This window comes from Scyliorhinus torazame, chromosome 18 (assembly GCF_047496885.1).
Source record: "Scyliorhinus torazame isolate Kashiwa2021f chromosome 18, sScyTor2.1, whole genome shotgun sequence".
Taxonomy (NCBI): domain Eukaryota; kingdom Metazoa; phylum Chordata; class Chondrichthyes; order Carcharhiniformes; family Scyliorhinidae; genus Scyliorhinus; species Scyliorhinus torazame.
Genome location: NC_092724.1, coordinates 134,551,065 through 134,566,243, shown reverse-complemented (window position 1 = coordinate 134,566,243; position 15,179 = coordinate 134,551,065). Strand labels below are relative to the sequence as shown.

The 15,179-nt window shown below is 44.6% G+C and overlaps 1 protein-coding gene across 2 annotated transcripts in view; it reads left to right on the top strand.

Annotated features, from left to right (window-relative positions):
- The window catches only part of abca5 (ATP-binding cassette, sub-family A (ABC1), member 5), a 186,891-nt gene that overhangs the window by 126,237 nt on the left and 45,475 nt on the right, over positions 1-15,179 (top strand). For both annotated transcript variants that reach the window (XM_072483424.1, XM_072483422.1), the window contains exons 24-29: positions 2,851-3,021; positions 3,887-4,000; positions 4,227-4,364; positions 6,314-6,400; positions 8,169-8,260; positions 8,773-8,893. In XM_072483424.1, the coding sequence (XP_072339525.1) occupies positions 2,851-3,021; positions 3,887-4,000; positions 4,227-4,364; positions 6,314-6,400; positions 8,169-8,260; positions 8,773-8,893 (723 nt within the window). The remainder of the gene's footprint in view (positions 1-2,850; positions 3,022-3,886; positions 4,001-4,226; positions 4,365-6,313; positions 6,401-8,168; positions 8,261-8,772; positions 8,894-15,179) is intronic.

The window sequence follows — 15,179 nt, the reverse complement described above, 5'->3', positions numbered from 1 at the left end:
GCATTCTCTCCACCCCGTTCATATTTGCCTAAAGTGTGGTGCCAAGAACTGTACATAATACTCCAGCTGAGGTCTAACTCTTGTCCTATACAAGTTCAGCATAGCCTCCTCCCTCTTGTCATCTATGCCCCTAATAATAAAGCCTAGGATACTGTATGCTTTATTAACTGCTCTCTCCACCTTCAGTATTCGAAAAGCACAGGTATATTTACAGGAACAAGGAATTGCTCCTCATCTTTTGATTAGGCACTTTACAGCTTTCTGGACTCACCAATTTCAGACCAAAATCTTTGCTCCATTTAGTTTCCCCTTCTTTGCATGTGTTGGCCTTAAACTTGTTTTATTTCTTACTTTTGCTTTTGGATGGCAGCTGTTCAATTGTTCTGCCATTGACACCCCTCTGGCCTTTTGATTGTCCCATTATGACGTTCCCTGGCTCTGCCCCATCAACATTTAATTTCTTCCATCTCTCTCTAGACCCAAAGGACCATAAGACGTAGGAGAAGAATTAGGTCACTCAGCCCATCATGTCTGCTCCGCCATTCAATCATGGCTGATATTTTTCTCATCCCCATTCTCCTGCCTTCTCCCCATAACCCCTGATCCCCTTATTAATCAGGAACCTATCTATTTCTGTCTTAAAGACACTCCGTGATTTGGCTTCCACAGCCTTCTGCGGCAACCTTCCACAGCCTTCTGCGGCAACGTTCCACAGATTCACCACCCTCTGGCTGAAGACATTCCTCCTCATTTCCGTTTTGAAGGATCGTTCCTTTAGTTTGAGATTGTGTCCTCTGCTTCTAGTTTTTCCTACAAGTGGAAACTCCTCACCACGTCCACTCAACCCAGGCCTCGTAGTATCCTGTAAGTTTCAACAAGATCCCCTCTCATCCTTCCTAACTCCCAACGAGTACAGACCCAGAGTCCTCAACCGTTCCTCATACGACAAGCTCTTCATTCCAGGGGTCATTCTTGTGAACCTCCTCTGGACCGTTTACAAGGCCAGCACATCCTTCCTTAGATACAGGGCCCAAAACTGCTCACAATACTTCAAATGGGATCTGATCAGAGCCTTTTACAGCCTCAGAAGTATATTCCTGCTCTTGCATTCTAGTCCTCTTGACATTAATGCTAACATTGCATTTGCCTTCCTAACTGCCGACTGAACCTGTAGGTTAACCTTAAGAGAATCTTGAACAAGGACTCCCAAGTCCCTTTGTGCTTCTGATTTCCTAAGTATTTCCCCATTTAGAAAATAGTCAAAATTACAAATGCTTCAATAAAATATTTTCTTAAAAAAAAAGAAAATAGTCTATGCCTCCATCCCTCCTTCCAAATTGCATAACCTCACACTTTTCCACATTGTATTCCATCTGCCACTTCTTTACCAACTCTCCTAGCCTGTACAGGTCCTTCTGCAGCCCGCCTGTTTCCTCAATACGACCTGTCCCTCTGCATATCTTTGTATCATCTGCAAACTTAGCAACAGTTCCTTCTTCAGATCGTTAAAGTATATTGTGAAAAGTTGTGGTCCAAGCACTGACCCCTGAGGCACACCACTAGTCACCGGCTGCCATCCTGAAAACGATCCCTTTATCCCCACTCTCTGCCTTCTGCCAGTCAGTCAATCCTCTATCCATGCCAGGATCTTACCCTTAATACCATGGGTTCTTGTTTATCAGTCTCCTATGCGGCACCTTGTCAAAGGCCTTCTGGAAACCTAAATAAATCACGTCCACTGGTTATCCTTTGTCTAACTTCCTTGTTACCTCCTCAAAGAACTCTAATAGAATTGTCAGACATGACCTCCCCTTGACGAAGCTGTGCTGACAGTCCTATTTTATCATGCACTTCCAAGTACTCTGCAATCTCATTTTTAATAATGGACTCTAAACTCTTACCAATGACCAAAGTCAGGTTAACCGGCCTAGAATTTCCCGTCTTCTGCCTCCCTCCCTTCCTAAAAATCCTCTGGGTTCCTCCCTGCCTCCAGTGATTCCTGAAAGATCACCACCAATGCCTCCACAATCTCCTCAGCTAATTCTTTTAGAACCCTGGAATGTAGTCCATCCAGTTCAGCTGGTTTATCCACCTTCAGACCTTTCAGTTTCCCCAGAACCTTCTCCTTAGTGATGGCCACTACACTCACCTGTGCCCCCTGATTCTCCTGGAGCTCTGGCATCCCATTGGTGTCTTCCACTATGAAGACTGATGCAAAGTAACTATTCAGTTCCTCTGCCATTTCTTTGTTTCCTATTATTACTTCTCCAGCCTCATTTACCAGAGGTCCAATGTCTATTTTTGCCTCTCTCTTCCCTTTATATATTGAAAGAAACTCTTCCTATCTTTTTATATTACTCACTAGCTTACACTCATATTTCATCGTCTCCCCCTTATTGCTTTTTTAGTTGTCCTCTGCTCGCTTTTAAAGGCTTCCCAATCCTCTGGCTTCCCACTAAATCTCGCCACTTTGTATGTTTTTTCTTTTGCTTTTATGCTGTCCTTCACTTCACTCATCAGCCATGGATATCTCACGACCTGAAACATTAACATTGTTTCTCCTTCCACAGATGCTGTCTAACCTGCTGATTAGTTCCAGTATTTTCTCTGGGGGGGGGGGGGGTTATTTCAGATTTCCAGCATCCATGGTATTTTGCTTTTAGATCAATGTAGTTAAGTTAAGTGTTAAGGTGTAGAAAAAATACAAAGAATGACAATACCCAAGTCATGGGTCCCAGCGGAATATTGTTAGTGAACTGTTTTCAGCACAGGCTTGATTACTGCCACCTTGAAGTTAATTTATTCAGACAGATAAAATTGTAATGTTCTATAACTGGTATCTGTTTGCAGATTAAATCTCGCTCTCAACTCCGGCTTTCTGGCCTCTTTCCTTCTGCATACTGGTGTGGTTATGCTCTGGTGGATATCCCAGTTTATTTCATCATAGTTGTAATCATGCTTGTCTGTGTGATTGCATTTAATTCCACATCTTTGCTTCATACAGGTGCTATACTTTCAATGGTAAGTAAAATCACCTATCATTTTAATTAACTATGTAAAGTATCCAGTAAGTTGTGCACGTATGATTTCAAATCTAGCGCAAATTGTATTCTTTTTGCACTGTTTTTGGGGTATATACACTTAAAATTAGTTCTAATATACACTTCAGTCTAAGCTTTTTAAATATGTGTAGGTTTGCAATGTGACCATTTATGGCAGCAAATTAACTTAAATATAACAGTTAATTTGTACTAAGTAGACTAGACTCAGTATCTATTAAACGGCTAACTGCCAAGACTTTGTTTAAATTCAAGCCAGCAGGTCAACTCAGATTGGTCATGGCATTACCATGGGAAATTAACCAGGTAATGGTTGTCCGCCAAGTGTTTGTTTAGTTGGAAAAAAGGCACAATGAGTGGACCTGCTCCTTCTGTCTGAAAATGCCTTGAACAGAGTCAACATGGCTGGGTTGAAATTAAACAAAAGCTTGGCACTTAACTGTTCTCTGGTGCACCCTCTATAGCAATGCTTCAACTGATCAGAGTCCTCTTGCCAACCTAGCAGCACCTTTTTCCTATACAGTATAAACTGTTGTTCTCTTTGCAATTTGTATTCTGGCAAATCTGTCCTGGCGAGTTCAAGGCAAATAGCTTCAACAGCATGTCTCTTTTTTCAGGAATTTAATAATTGGATTTTGAAAATTTTATCCCTGGTTAGTGACTTCTTTCAGGATATTATATATTCTGTACTGTTCATTGGAGAGAATTGAACACAATCTGAAAGATATGGAATTAGAGAGATAGACTGCTGCATAGGTTAATGATACTCAATAGGGCACACTAAATAGATATATATCTTTGGTACTTATTACTCTCATGTTTTACAGATGCTTTGTCTTATTGGCTGGGCCCCAGCGATGACGCTCTTCGCCTATGCTTATTCCTTCAGGTTTGATCGAATGCAGTCTTCTCGAGACTTTTTTCTGATCTCTTCAGTTATTGTAAGTAAAAGTATAGGAATTAAAACAAGAACAATGATCAACATTAATGTTTATTTTGCCAATTTGTTTTTAACAAAACAATACTTGTAAAATCCTACTGGATTCAAAATTAGCTGTATTAACCTTTGGCTAATTGAACATTAAAAGATTTTAGGTATTGATTGTGTGTATTCAGTTATTTTCACCAAAGGTAGCTATATAACTTTCCATTTGTGTTTCCTTGTAGATTAATATAATTTCGATCAGTCTAATATTTTTAGTCCGGTTAATACTAAAGGATACAGCTGCTAACATGCTGCACTGCGCTCTGTCACTTTTTATTCCACCATACGTGATTACAGGATGCTTGTATTATACAGCCAAGGTAAGAAGCTACTTTTTTAACTATTGGTCTGTCTTAATGTATATTACCTAATTATTTATTTCATATTGCACCTGTCTATAATCTCACCACAAAGATATTGTGTAACTGTAGGGGAAATAATCGTGATTTGTGATCACTGTCTGTTAAATAAGTGAGGGAAAAAATACACATTAAATTACAGCACCACAGACAAATCGATCAAATTATTCTCCAAATTATTTTTGATCACTTTGAGCAACCATAATTTTTCTTAAGCAGCAGATGCACCTCATAGTGGGCTGGGAAGTGTCTAGTCATAAGCTATAGCCATAATGAAACTTGGGGCAGGCTTTATGGGCCAGATTATCTATTCCTGCCCCTTAGTTTCATATGTTCATATCCTTAATGCACTCAGATGGTGTCTGTTTTCCACTCTGGCCATTCTGGATTTTGTTTTACATTCAGATCTGTGGCCTGAACACTCCTCATGTCCACGATTCAGTGCTTCCAGACCTTACATAGTTCACTGCATCCACACCCAAGTCTCTTGCCCATTTCTCTGATTCCACAACTACATTTCTTCGCATCCCCCAACGTCCAAATTCCAGCCCTAACCTCCGATAGATCCTAGCTCACTTTCCTCCCTCCATGCCCAAAGTGGTGGTGCATTTTAAATGTAGACAGCAAATCCCATGTCATGACATTTACTACAAGCTTTAAAAGATTACAACTTAATTGCATGCAAGCTAATAGCCAAAATATGAGATGCTGCCCAACCTTCAGATTGTCAGTGTAAAAACAGACTGAGCCATGAAATCTTTTTTTACTTTTTTATCGTGGTTGAGGGCTTGCTAGAACATTTTAGAGGGCATTTAAGAGGTCATCACATTGCTGTGTATCTGGAGACATATGTAGCCAAATCGGGGATGAACAGTAGATTTCATTCCCTAAAGGACATAAGTGAATCTAGATCACTGATAACTAATTTTTTTTCTACTTCTGTAAATTTCTGGGAAAATTAAATTTTATAAAAGCACTTGTGACAATAACCAGCAGTGTTTTTTTTTGTGGATTAAATTAAGCTGTTTTCATATTTGATTTGTTTCCATGATAGTACAGGTTCAAAATGATTCAGAACAAAAACTTTATCATTAATATAAATGTGGTGCAATGAGAATGCACGTTACAGGAACTATTTGCTGAACATTAAATGTTTGGAAATTACCAGTCTTCAACTGACCTGTATTGAAATCATTGCTTACATTTTATCTTTTTAATACTGCAGCAGAAAAGGTTTGATTACAGGGACAATGTTGCATCATAAATATTAAGAAAAAACAGCATTTTTGTCAGGGCTAATAGCAAAAGATGAGTTTTTAAAATGTAATTATTGTTGACTGGTAAAGGTGCCATTTGGATCAAGGGGCACAAGTTCTCTGTAGTGTACAAACAAAATGCAATAATAATAATAATCTTTATTGTAACAAGTAGGCTTACATTAACACTGCAATGAAGTTACTGTGAAAAGCCCCTAGTCACCACATTCCGGCGCCTGTTTGGCTGCACGGAAGGAGAATTCAGAATGTCCAAATTACCTAATAGCACGTCTTTTGGGACTTGTGGGAGGAAACTGGAGCACCCGGAGGAAACCCACGCAGACACAGGGAGAACGTGCAGACTCCGCACAGACATTGACCCAAGCTGGGAATCGAACCTGGGACAAGCTGTGAAAACTAACATTAGTATATTTCTGGAGATCTTTACTGAGGCTCATAATCACATTTCCGCTAACTGGCCCCTCTGCCTGCCATTCTGTCTGCTTGTGTGGTACAAGTACCTGAGAACTCTATTTAAAATTACTTGTTTTAAAGTATGTTTTTTAAAATACTGATAAATAGAGTTTGGTTAGTTATTCTGCATTTTTTTAAAAATCGTGGCACCTCAACATTCATTGTAAGTTGAATACACAGGTTTTTCTGGATCATAAGGATGAACCCAGTCTAACAGTAGGAACTTACCTGGAGTGGAAACAGAACATCCTTATAACTGTCATCTCAGTAAGTTTTACTTTTTAACTATTAAACTGAAATAGGTCAGATACAAAAGTGCCTGCCTGAAATTAGTTGAGCTGTAAATATAGTATAAGAAAGGTCATTGGGAGTTAAAATTTTCAGAAATGTTGACACTTAAATATGACAGCTAGATAAAGGAATTAGTTAGTTTACCTACTTTTGGTTATATCTCCTGGAAAAACTTGGAAGAAATAACAATGTGATTGGAATAAACGCAGCTCCAATTGGTTGACTTGTAAATTCCCCATCAGACCTCTGACTGCTGACTCCCTTGGATGTTCCTGCCTGTACCTGATGTGTATCAGCATCCGTGTGGTGACAACAGATTGTGCCCCAGTACACTACTGTCGTCCACCAAAGTGTGTGTCTCTGCACTGATGGAGGATGGGGATAATAGCTGCGACACCTCGATGGTGGAATTGTGTTCTCTTGGGTGGATGGGGAGGGATATGTGACCCTGGATGGCCTGGCCCCATCAGATGGCGATCCTGCGAGAGAATAGACATGTGGTCAATGAGAGGGAAGGACCATTTCGTCTGGCATGAACAACTCATTTCAGACAGGTCATCTGGGTGGTGAGGCAGTGGATCCTCACATCTGCAGCGCAGGCCAACCTCGCTGTGGGCGACTACCCTATCCATGGCTGACTCCGCAATCTCCAGGGCCAGTTCCTCGTAGGGGGTGATGTCCAAAGCCCACCGCAAGTCTGGGCCCTTTCACGCCTATTACGGGTTAACGTCTCCTACGTGGACAAAGAGAGGGCATTGTGCGCTGCATGCTTGATGCATGGGGAGGGTGGGGGGAGGTCTATGGCAGGTGGCATGTGTGCGCACCACTCCTGGGCATGGAGGGGATGTGCTGGTGTTGCCAGGGTATGCTGGGGCACAAGCGCAGTAATATGCTGCAGGGAGGTGCGAGGTGCCAGCTGCTGACTTTTTGGGGTGGGGGATGCTGTTGAGAGGTCAGGGGGGATGTCAGGGTGGTGACGATGCCAGGGGACCGGTGTCAACTTACCCATGCAACCCAGTGGAGGTCATTGGTCTTCTTCCTGCACTGGAATGATGTCCTCCTGGTCATGCTGCCCAAACCGTTGGCCCCTGCCACAGCCTCCCAAACAGAATTGGCGGCCCTGCGGCTGATCCTCCAATCCCCTCAGGAGAATAGGGAATCCCATCTCACCTCCACAGCATCCTGCCCAGATCGGCATCCCCAAAGCGTGGAGCTTCATGCTACATGGTGGCATGGCTGTGTGCTGACTGGAGTGTGTTCAGAGGGAGCATTTATGAGCAGCACCTCCCCCCCTCTGTTAGTAGCGGGAAGCTGCCGGGCTCAATCCAGGCGACTCAGCAGGCCGTGAAGCTCGTGGGGGATCATTTTCAGCACTAATTGCCACTAAATACAGGTGGTGATCTTGCCGGCTAGGTTGTGGGGAAGTTGCGCCCGATACGGCACTTCGAACTTCTCCTGTTAAATTGCGCCTGAGATCTTTGGACGTAGTTTCTGGTTAAATGATGAGATTGAGGGCAGAGGTGAAGAATGAATTTTACCTTAAACTAACCGAATAGATACAAGTCATTCTTACATAAGTATTCATCAATATATATCCGTACTATTTTATAGCTATTGTTCTGTGAGCTTATGTTTTTACCCCTTTTTTATGAAGTCACTAAAATAATTCAAGAAGAGAATACACTTATTGCTTTACTCATTAATTAGGACATGCTTCGGTGAAACAATTTATTTTGTGTTTTAGCCCTATATTCAATGCATAGTTCTACTATTTGTTCTACGCCAACTAGAAAAGATTCATGGAGGAAAAGCAATTCGAGCAGATCCATGTTGCAGGTTAGTCAGTTCACTAGACTTAATTGTAGTGATCTTTTTTAATTATTGCTGCACTGTTTCTTATATATACTACCTGGTGTTTAGTATTATTGGTGGAGGGGCAGGTCACGAGGTGATCCTGGGCTTTGGTGGTTCTAGAAGAATGATCTGGAATTTGACAGCATTTTCTCGTAGGGAACTAGAAATTAGCAGAACCCGAGAGGGTAGAATGCAAAGTTTGACTCAAAGCTGATTAAGTTTAATGGAGGAGTATCTAAAGACATGGATGGACAGACTGGGATGGACAGACTGGGATGAACAGAATGGAAGCACTGACATACAGGCTTCCAATAGAATTTTGTAAATTTTGACTAACTGTTTGTTTCTGGCTAAAACAAGGCCATCAGTCTGGTACCAATCTGCATGGGATCAACACAATCCAATTTGGAATCTACTCACTTTTACATAAGAAGTGAATGTAGAAGCATCATCAGTTCCTGGATACAAATGTATTTTTTTTCTTTTAAATGCAGAATTTTCCCCTCAAAGGGTAAATTCAAACTAAATACAGAAGAACCTGAGAATGAAGATGATGATGTCAAAGAAGAAAGGGCAAGGGTTCGGGAGGCATTGACTTGTCAGAGCTCTGAGGAAGTAAGAAGCTGCATATATCAATCCGTTTACTCGATCATGCAATGGAATAGCAAATAATCTTTTTAGTTGCTCAAATTGCAAATGATATTCATGGATTTTGAAAATTGGATTATTTTAATGAATGTTAGAACATTTTACAGAAAGCTTGCTGTATATGACAATTTGTGGAAACTAATTAACAATCAGATTTAGCACAGGTTATGAGTAATGTTCTGTGTCATAAACTTGACAACTAGATCTGGAGAATCTGGCAATCTGGGTGGAGATTGTGCCCAAATTTTCATCAAAACATTTTTGGTGAAAATTAGCATTTTCAAGCAATTTAGCTCATCATCTGTGAGTGACCTGATTTTAAATAACATAAAATCACTTTGTAAAAAAGCTAGACAGATCCATTTGCTACATTGGGTAGCACAGTCATTTTGAGTAAATTAAACATATACATATTAAAAGCTTCTAAACTGTTCCTTTTGATGTCAGAGTTTTTAAAAACTCAATTTGAAGAGCCTCTCGAAGGCCTAGAAATAGGCACAACTGGCAATGGCGATTACTTTGATCTGGGGGAATGACCAGTTTTTGGCAGTGTTACAATCCCAGTTGATCTAACTGGACAGGAAGATACCAGAATGGAACCCTGGCTCAAAAGGCCATAACTTTTACTTTAAAAAAAAAATAGAACGTGGAGGAACACAGTTAGTTAATTAGTTTTAACCACAGGGGGGAAACATTTATTAAACATGAAAAGGTAGATTATTAAACAATGCTCCTTTAAATCTGTGTGTATTTGTTAAGATAAGGGGGAGTAAAGATTAACAAAGTACATCTTAAACTACAATCGTCTCATTGAGGCAAAAAGTTCTGTGGTCAAATACACGCGCTCCACTCTGAGCCCAAGTGGGTAACTGTTGATTTCTCCTCAGAATGCCCCCAGATGATGATCATATGAGCTTTTCCAAACTCCACTCTCCAAAACACGCTTTAAAATCTTCTCTCATTATAAGACCATAGGACCATAAGACATTGGAGCAGAATTAGGCCACTCGGCCCATAGAGTCTACTCCGCCATTCAATCATTGCTGATATTTTTCTCACTCCCCATTCTCCTGCCTTCTCCCCATAACCCCTGACCCCCTTACTAATCAATAACCTATCTACATCTGTCTTATAGACATTCGTGATTTGGCCTCCACAGCCTTCTGCGGCAAAGCGTTCCACAGATTCACCACCCTCTGGCTGAAGAAATTCCTCCTCATCTCTGTTTTAAAGGATCATCTCTTTAGATCGTATCTTCGCAGTTTGCATTCCAAAATTCGAGCAGGGCTTTCCAAATGACACTTAAACAAAGCTTCCATTCCACTTTTTTTTTTAAATATATTTTATTCAAAATTTTTGGCCAACCATAACAGTACATTGTGTATCTTTTACACAGTAATATAACAATATAAATAACAATGGCCAGTTTTTTAAACAAGAAATAAATAATATATAAACAACATCAAAATTAAAAAACAAAACTAAATGGCAACTGCCTTGTCCCAAATAAATACTCTCCAAAAATACAATTCAGCAGTCCAGTATACAATTACCTACAACAACAACCTATACATATTATACTTATACACTAACATCCCTGAGAGTCCTTCAGGTTCCTCCCCCCCCCCCCCCCCCCCCCCCCCCGGGTTGCTGCTGCTGTCTTCTTCTTTTCCATTCCCTCTATCTTTCTGTGAGGTATTCGACGAACGGTTGCCACCGCCTGGTGAACCCTTGAGCCGATCCCCTTAGGACGAACTTAATCCGTTCCAGCTTTATAAACCCTGCCATGTCATTTATCCAGGTCTCCACACCCGGGGGCTTGGCTTCCTTCCACATCAACAGTATCCTGCGCCGGGCTACTAGGGACGCAAAGGCCAAAACATTAGCCTCTTTCGCCTCCTGCACTCCCGGCTCTTCTGCAACCCCGAATATAGCCAACCCCCAGCTTGGTTCGACCTGGACCCCCACCAAAGCACCTTCGAAAGCACCTTTGTCACCCCCACCCAAAACCCCTGTAGTGCCGGACATGACCAGAACATGTGGGTGTGATTCGCTGGGCTTCTCGAGCATCTCGCACACCTATCCTCTACTCCAAAAAATTTACTGAGCCGTGCTCCAGTCATATGTGCCCTGTGTAACACCTTAAATTGTATCAGGCTTAGCCTGGCACACGAGGACGATGAGTTTACCCTACTTAGGGCATCAGCCCACAGCCCCTCCTCAATCTCCTCCCCTAGCTCTTCTTCCCATTTCCCTTTCAGCTCATCTACCATAATCTCCCCCTCGTCCCTCATTTCCCTATATATGTCTGATACCTTACCGTCCCCCACCCATGTCTTTGAGATCACTCTGTCCTGCACCTCCTGCGTCGGGAGCTGCGGGAATTGCCTCACCTGTTGCCTCGCAAAAGCCCTCAGTTGCATATACCAGAATGCATTCCCTTGGGGCAACCCATATTTTTCGGTCAGCGCTCCCAGACTTGCAAACGTCCCATCTACAAACAGATCTCTCAATTGTGTTACTCCTGCTCTTTGCCATGTTCCAAATCCCCCATCCATTCTCCCCGGAGCAAACCTATGGTTATTTCTTATCGGGGACCACACCGAGGCTCCCGTCTTTCCCCTATACCGTCTCCACTGCCCCCAAATTTTCAGAGTAGCCACCACCACCGGGCTTGTGGTGTATTTCTTCGGTGAGAACGGCAACGGCGCCGTCACCATAGCTTGTAGGCTAGTCCCCCTGCAGGACGCCCTCTCCAATCTCTTCCACGCCGCTCCCTCCTCTTCTCCCATCCACTTACATACCATTGAGATATTGGCGGCCCAGTAGTACTCACTTAGGCTCGGTAGTGCCAGCCCCCCCCTATCCCTACTACGCTGCAAAAATCCCTTCCTCACTCTCGGGGTCTTCCTGGCCCACACAAAACTCATGATACTCTTCTCAATCCTTTTGAAAAAAGCCTTCGTGATCACCACCGGGAGGCACTGAAACACAAAGAGGAATCTCGGGAGGACCACCATTTTAACCGCCTGCACCCTCCCTGCCAGTGACAGGGATACCATGTCCCATCTCTTGAAGTCCTCCTCCATCTGTTCCACCAACCGCGTTAAATTTAACCTATGCAATGTACCCCAATTCTTGGCTATCTGGATCCCCAAGTAGCGAAAGTCCCTTGTTACCTTCCTCAGCGGTAAGTCCTCTATTTCTCTGCTCTGCTCCCCTGGATGCACCACAAACAACTCACTTTTCCCAATGTTCAGTTTATATCCTGAAAATTCTCCAAACTCCCCAAGTATCTGCATTATCTCTGGCATCCCCTCCGCCGGGTCCGCCACATACAACAACAAATCGTCCGCATACAGAGATACCCGGTGTTCTTCTCCTACCCTGAGTACTCCCCTCCACTTCCTGGAACCCCTCAATGCTATTGCCAGGGGCTCAATCGCCAGTGCAAACAATAATGGGGACAGAGGACATCCCTGCCTCGTCCCTCTATGGAGCCGAAAATACGCAGACCCCCGTCCATTCGTGACCACGCTCGCCATCGGGGCCCTATACAGCAGCTGTACCCATCTAATATACTCATCTCCAAAGCCAAATCTCCTCAACACCTCCCACAAATAATCCCACTCCACTCTATCAAATGCTTTCTCGGCATCCATCGCCACCACTATCTCCGCTTCCCCCTCTGGTGGGGGCATCATCATTACCCCTAGCAGCCTCCGTATATTCGTATTCAGCTGTCTCCCCTTCACAAACCCAGTTTGGTCCTCATGGACCACCCCCGGGACACACTCCTCTATCCTCATTGCCATTACCTTGGCCAGAATCTTAGCGTCCACGTTCAGGAGGGAAATAGGCCTATAGGACCCGCATTGCAGCGGGTCTTTTTCCTTCTTTAGGAGAAGCGATATCGTTGCCTCTGACATAGTCGGGGGCAGCTGTCCCCTTTCCCTCGCCTCATTAAAGGTTCTCATCAGTAGCGGGGCGAGCAAGTCCACATATTTCCTTAAAATTCAACTGGGAATCCATCCGGTCCCGGGGCCTTCCCCGCCTGCATGCTCCTAATTCCTTTCACTACTTCCTCCATTTCGATCTGTGCTCCCAGTCCCACCCTCTCCTGCTCCTCCACCTTAGGAAATTCCAGCTGGTCCAGAAAACACATCATTCTCTCCTTCCCATCCGGGGGCTGAGCTTCATATAATCTTTCATAGAATGCCTTGAACACTCCATTCACTCTCTCCGCTCCCCGCTCCATCTCTCCCTCCTCATCCCTCACTCCCCCCATTTCCCTCTCTGCTCCCCTTTTCCTCAATTGGTGGGCCAGCAACCTGCTCGCCTTCTCCCCATATTCGTACTGTACACCCTGTGCCTTCCTCCACTGTGCCTCTGCAGTACCCATTGTCATCAAATCAAATTCTACGTGTAGCCTTTGCCTTTCCCTGTACAGTCCCTCCTCCGGTGCCTCCGCATATTGCCTGTCCACCCTCAGAAGTTCTTGCAGCAACCGCTCCCGTTCCCTACTCTCCTGCTTTCCTTTATGTGCCCTGATTGATATCAGCTCCCCTCTAACCACTGCCTTCAGCGCCTCCCAGACCACTCCCACCTGGACCTCCCCATTATCATTGAGTTCCAAGTACTTTTCAATACACCCCCTCACCCTTAGACACACCCCCTCACCCGCCATTAGTCCCATGTCCATTCTCCAGGGTGGACGCCGTTCTTTTTCCTCCCCTATCTCCAAGTCCACCCAGTGTGGAGCGTGATCCGAAATAGCTATAGCCGTATACTCCGTCCCCCTCACCTTCGGGATCAACGCCCTTCCCAAAACTTTGTGGACATAGGAGAAAAAGGAAAACTCCTTACTCCTAGGTCTGCTAAATCTCCATGGGTCTACTCCTCCCATCTGCTCCATAAAGTCTTTAAGCACCTTGGCTGCTGCCGGCCTTCTTCCAGTCCTGGACCTCGATCTGTCCAGCCCTGGTTCCAGCACCGTGTTAAAATCTCCACCCATTACCAACTTCCCCACCTCTAGGTCCGGGATACGTCCTAACATGCGCCTCATAAAGTTGGCATCATCCCAGTTCGGGGCATATACGTTCACTAAGACCACCGCCTCCCCCTGTAATTTGCCACTCACCATCACGTATCTGCCCCCACTATCCGCCACTATGGTCTTTGCCTCAAACATTACCCGCTTCCCCACTAGTATAGCCACCCCCCTGTTTTTCGCATCTAGCCCCGAATGAAACACCTGCCCCACCCATCCTTTGCGTAGTCTAACCTGGTCTATCAGTTTCAGATGCGTCTCCTGTAACATAACCACATCTGCCTTAAGTTTCTTCAGGTGTGCGAGTACCCGTGCCCTCTTTATCGGCCCATTCAGCCCTCTCACATGCCACGTGATCAGCCGGGTTGGGGGGCTCTTTACCCCCCCCCCCCTTGTCGATTAGCCATCCCCTTTTATCCAGCTCCTCACCCGGTTCCCACGCAGCTGTGTCCCCCCCAGGCGGTGCCCTCCTGCCCCGCCCACCCCACCCCATACCAGCTCCCCCTTCTCCCCAGCAGCAGCAACCCAGTAAATCCCCCCTCCCACCCACCCGCTAGATCCCCCACTAGCGTAGTTACACCCCCCATGTTGCTCCCAGAAGTCAGCAACCTCTGGCCGACCTCAGCTTCCCCCCGTGACCTCGGCTCGCACCGTGCGACGCCCCCTCCTTCCTGCTTCCCTATTCCCGCCATAATTATCATAGCGCGGGAACAAAGCCCGCGCTTCCCTTTTGGCCCCGCCCCCAATGGCCAACGCCCCCAGCTCCTCCACCTCCCTTCCTCCCTCCCCCACAACCTGTGGAAGAGAGAAAAGTTACCGGGTTGCAGGATTAACCACATAAAAATCATCTCTCCCCCCTTTTTCCCCCCTCTTCGCCCCACCACTTTGTCTCAAACGTTCTTTTTTAATAACCCGCTTATTCCAATTTCTCTTCAACAATAAATGTCCACGCCTCATCCGCCGTTTCAAAGTAGTGGTGCTTCCCTTGATATGTGACCCACAGTCTTGCCGGCTGCAGCATTCCAAATTTAATCTTCTTTTTATGAAGCACCGCCTTGGCCCGATTAAAGCTCGCCCTCATTCTCGCCACCTCCGCACTCCAGTCTTGATATACGCGGATCACCGCATTCTCCCACCTACTGCTCCGAGTTTTCTTTGCCCATCTGAGGACCATCTCTCTGTCCTTAAAACGGAGGAATCTCA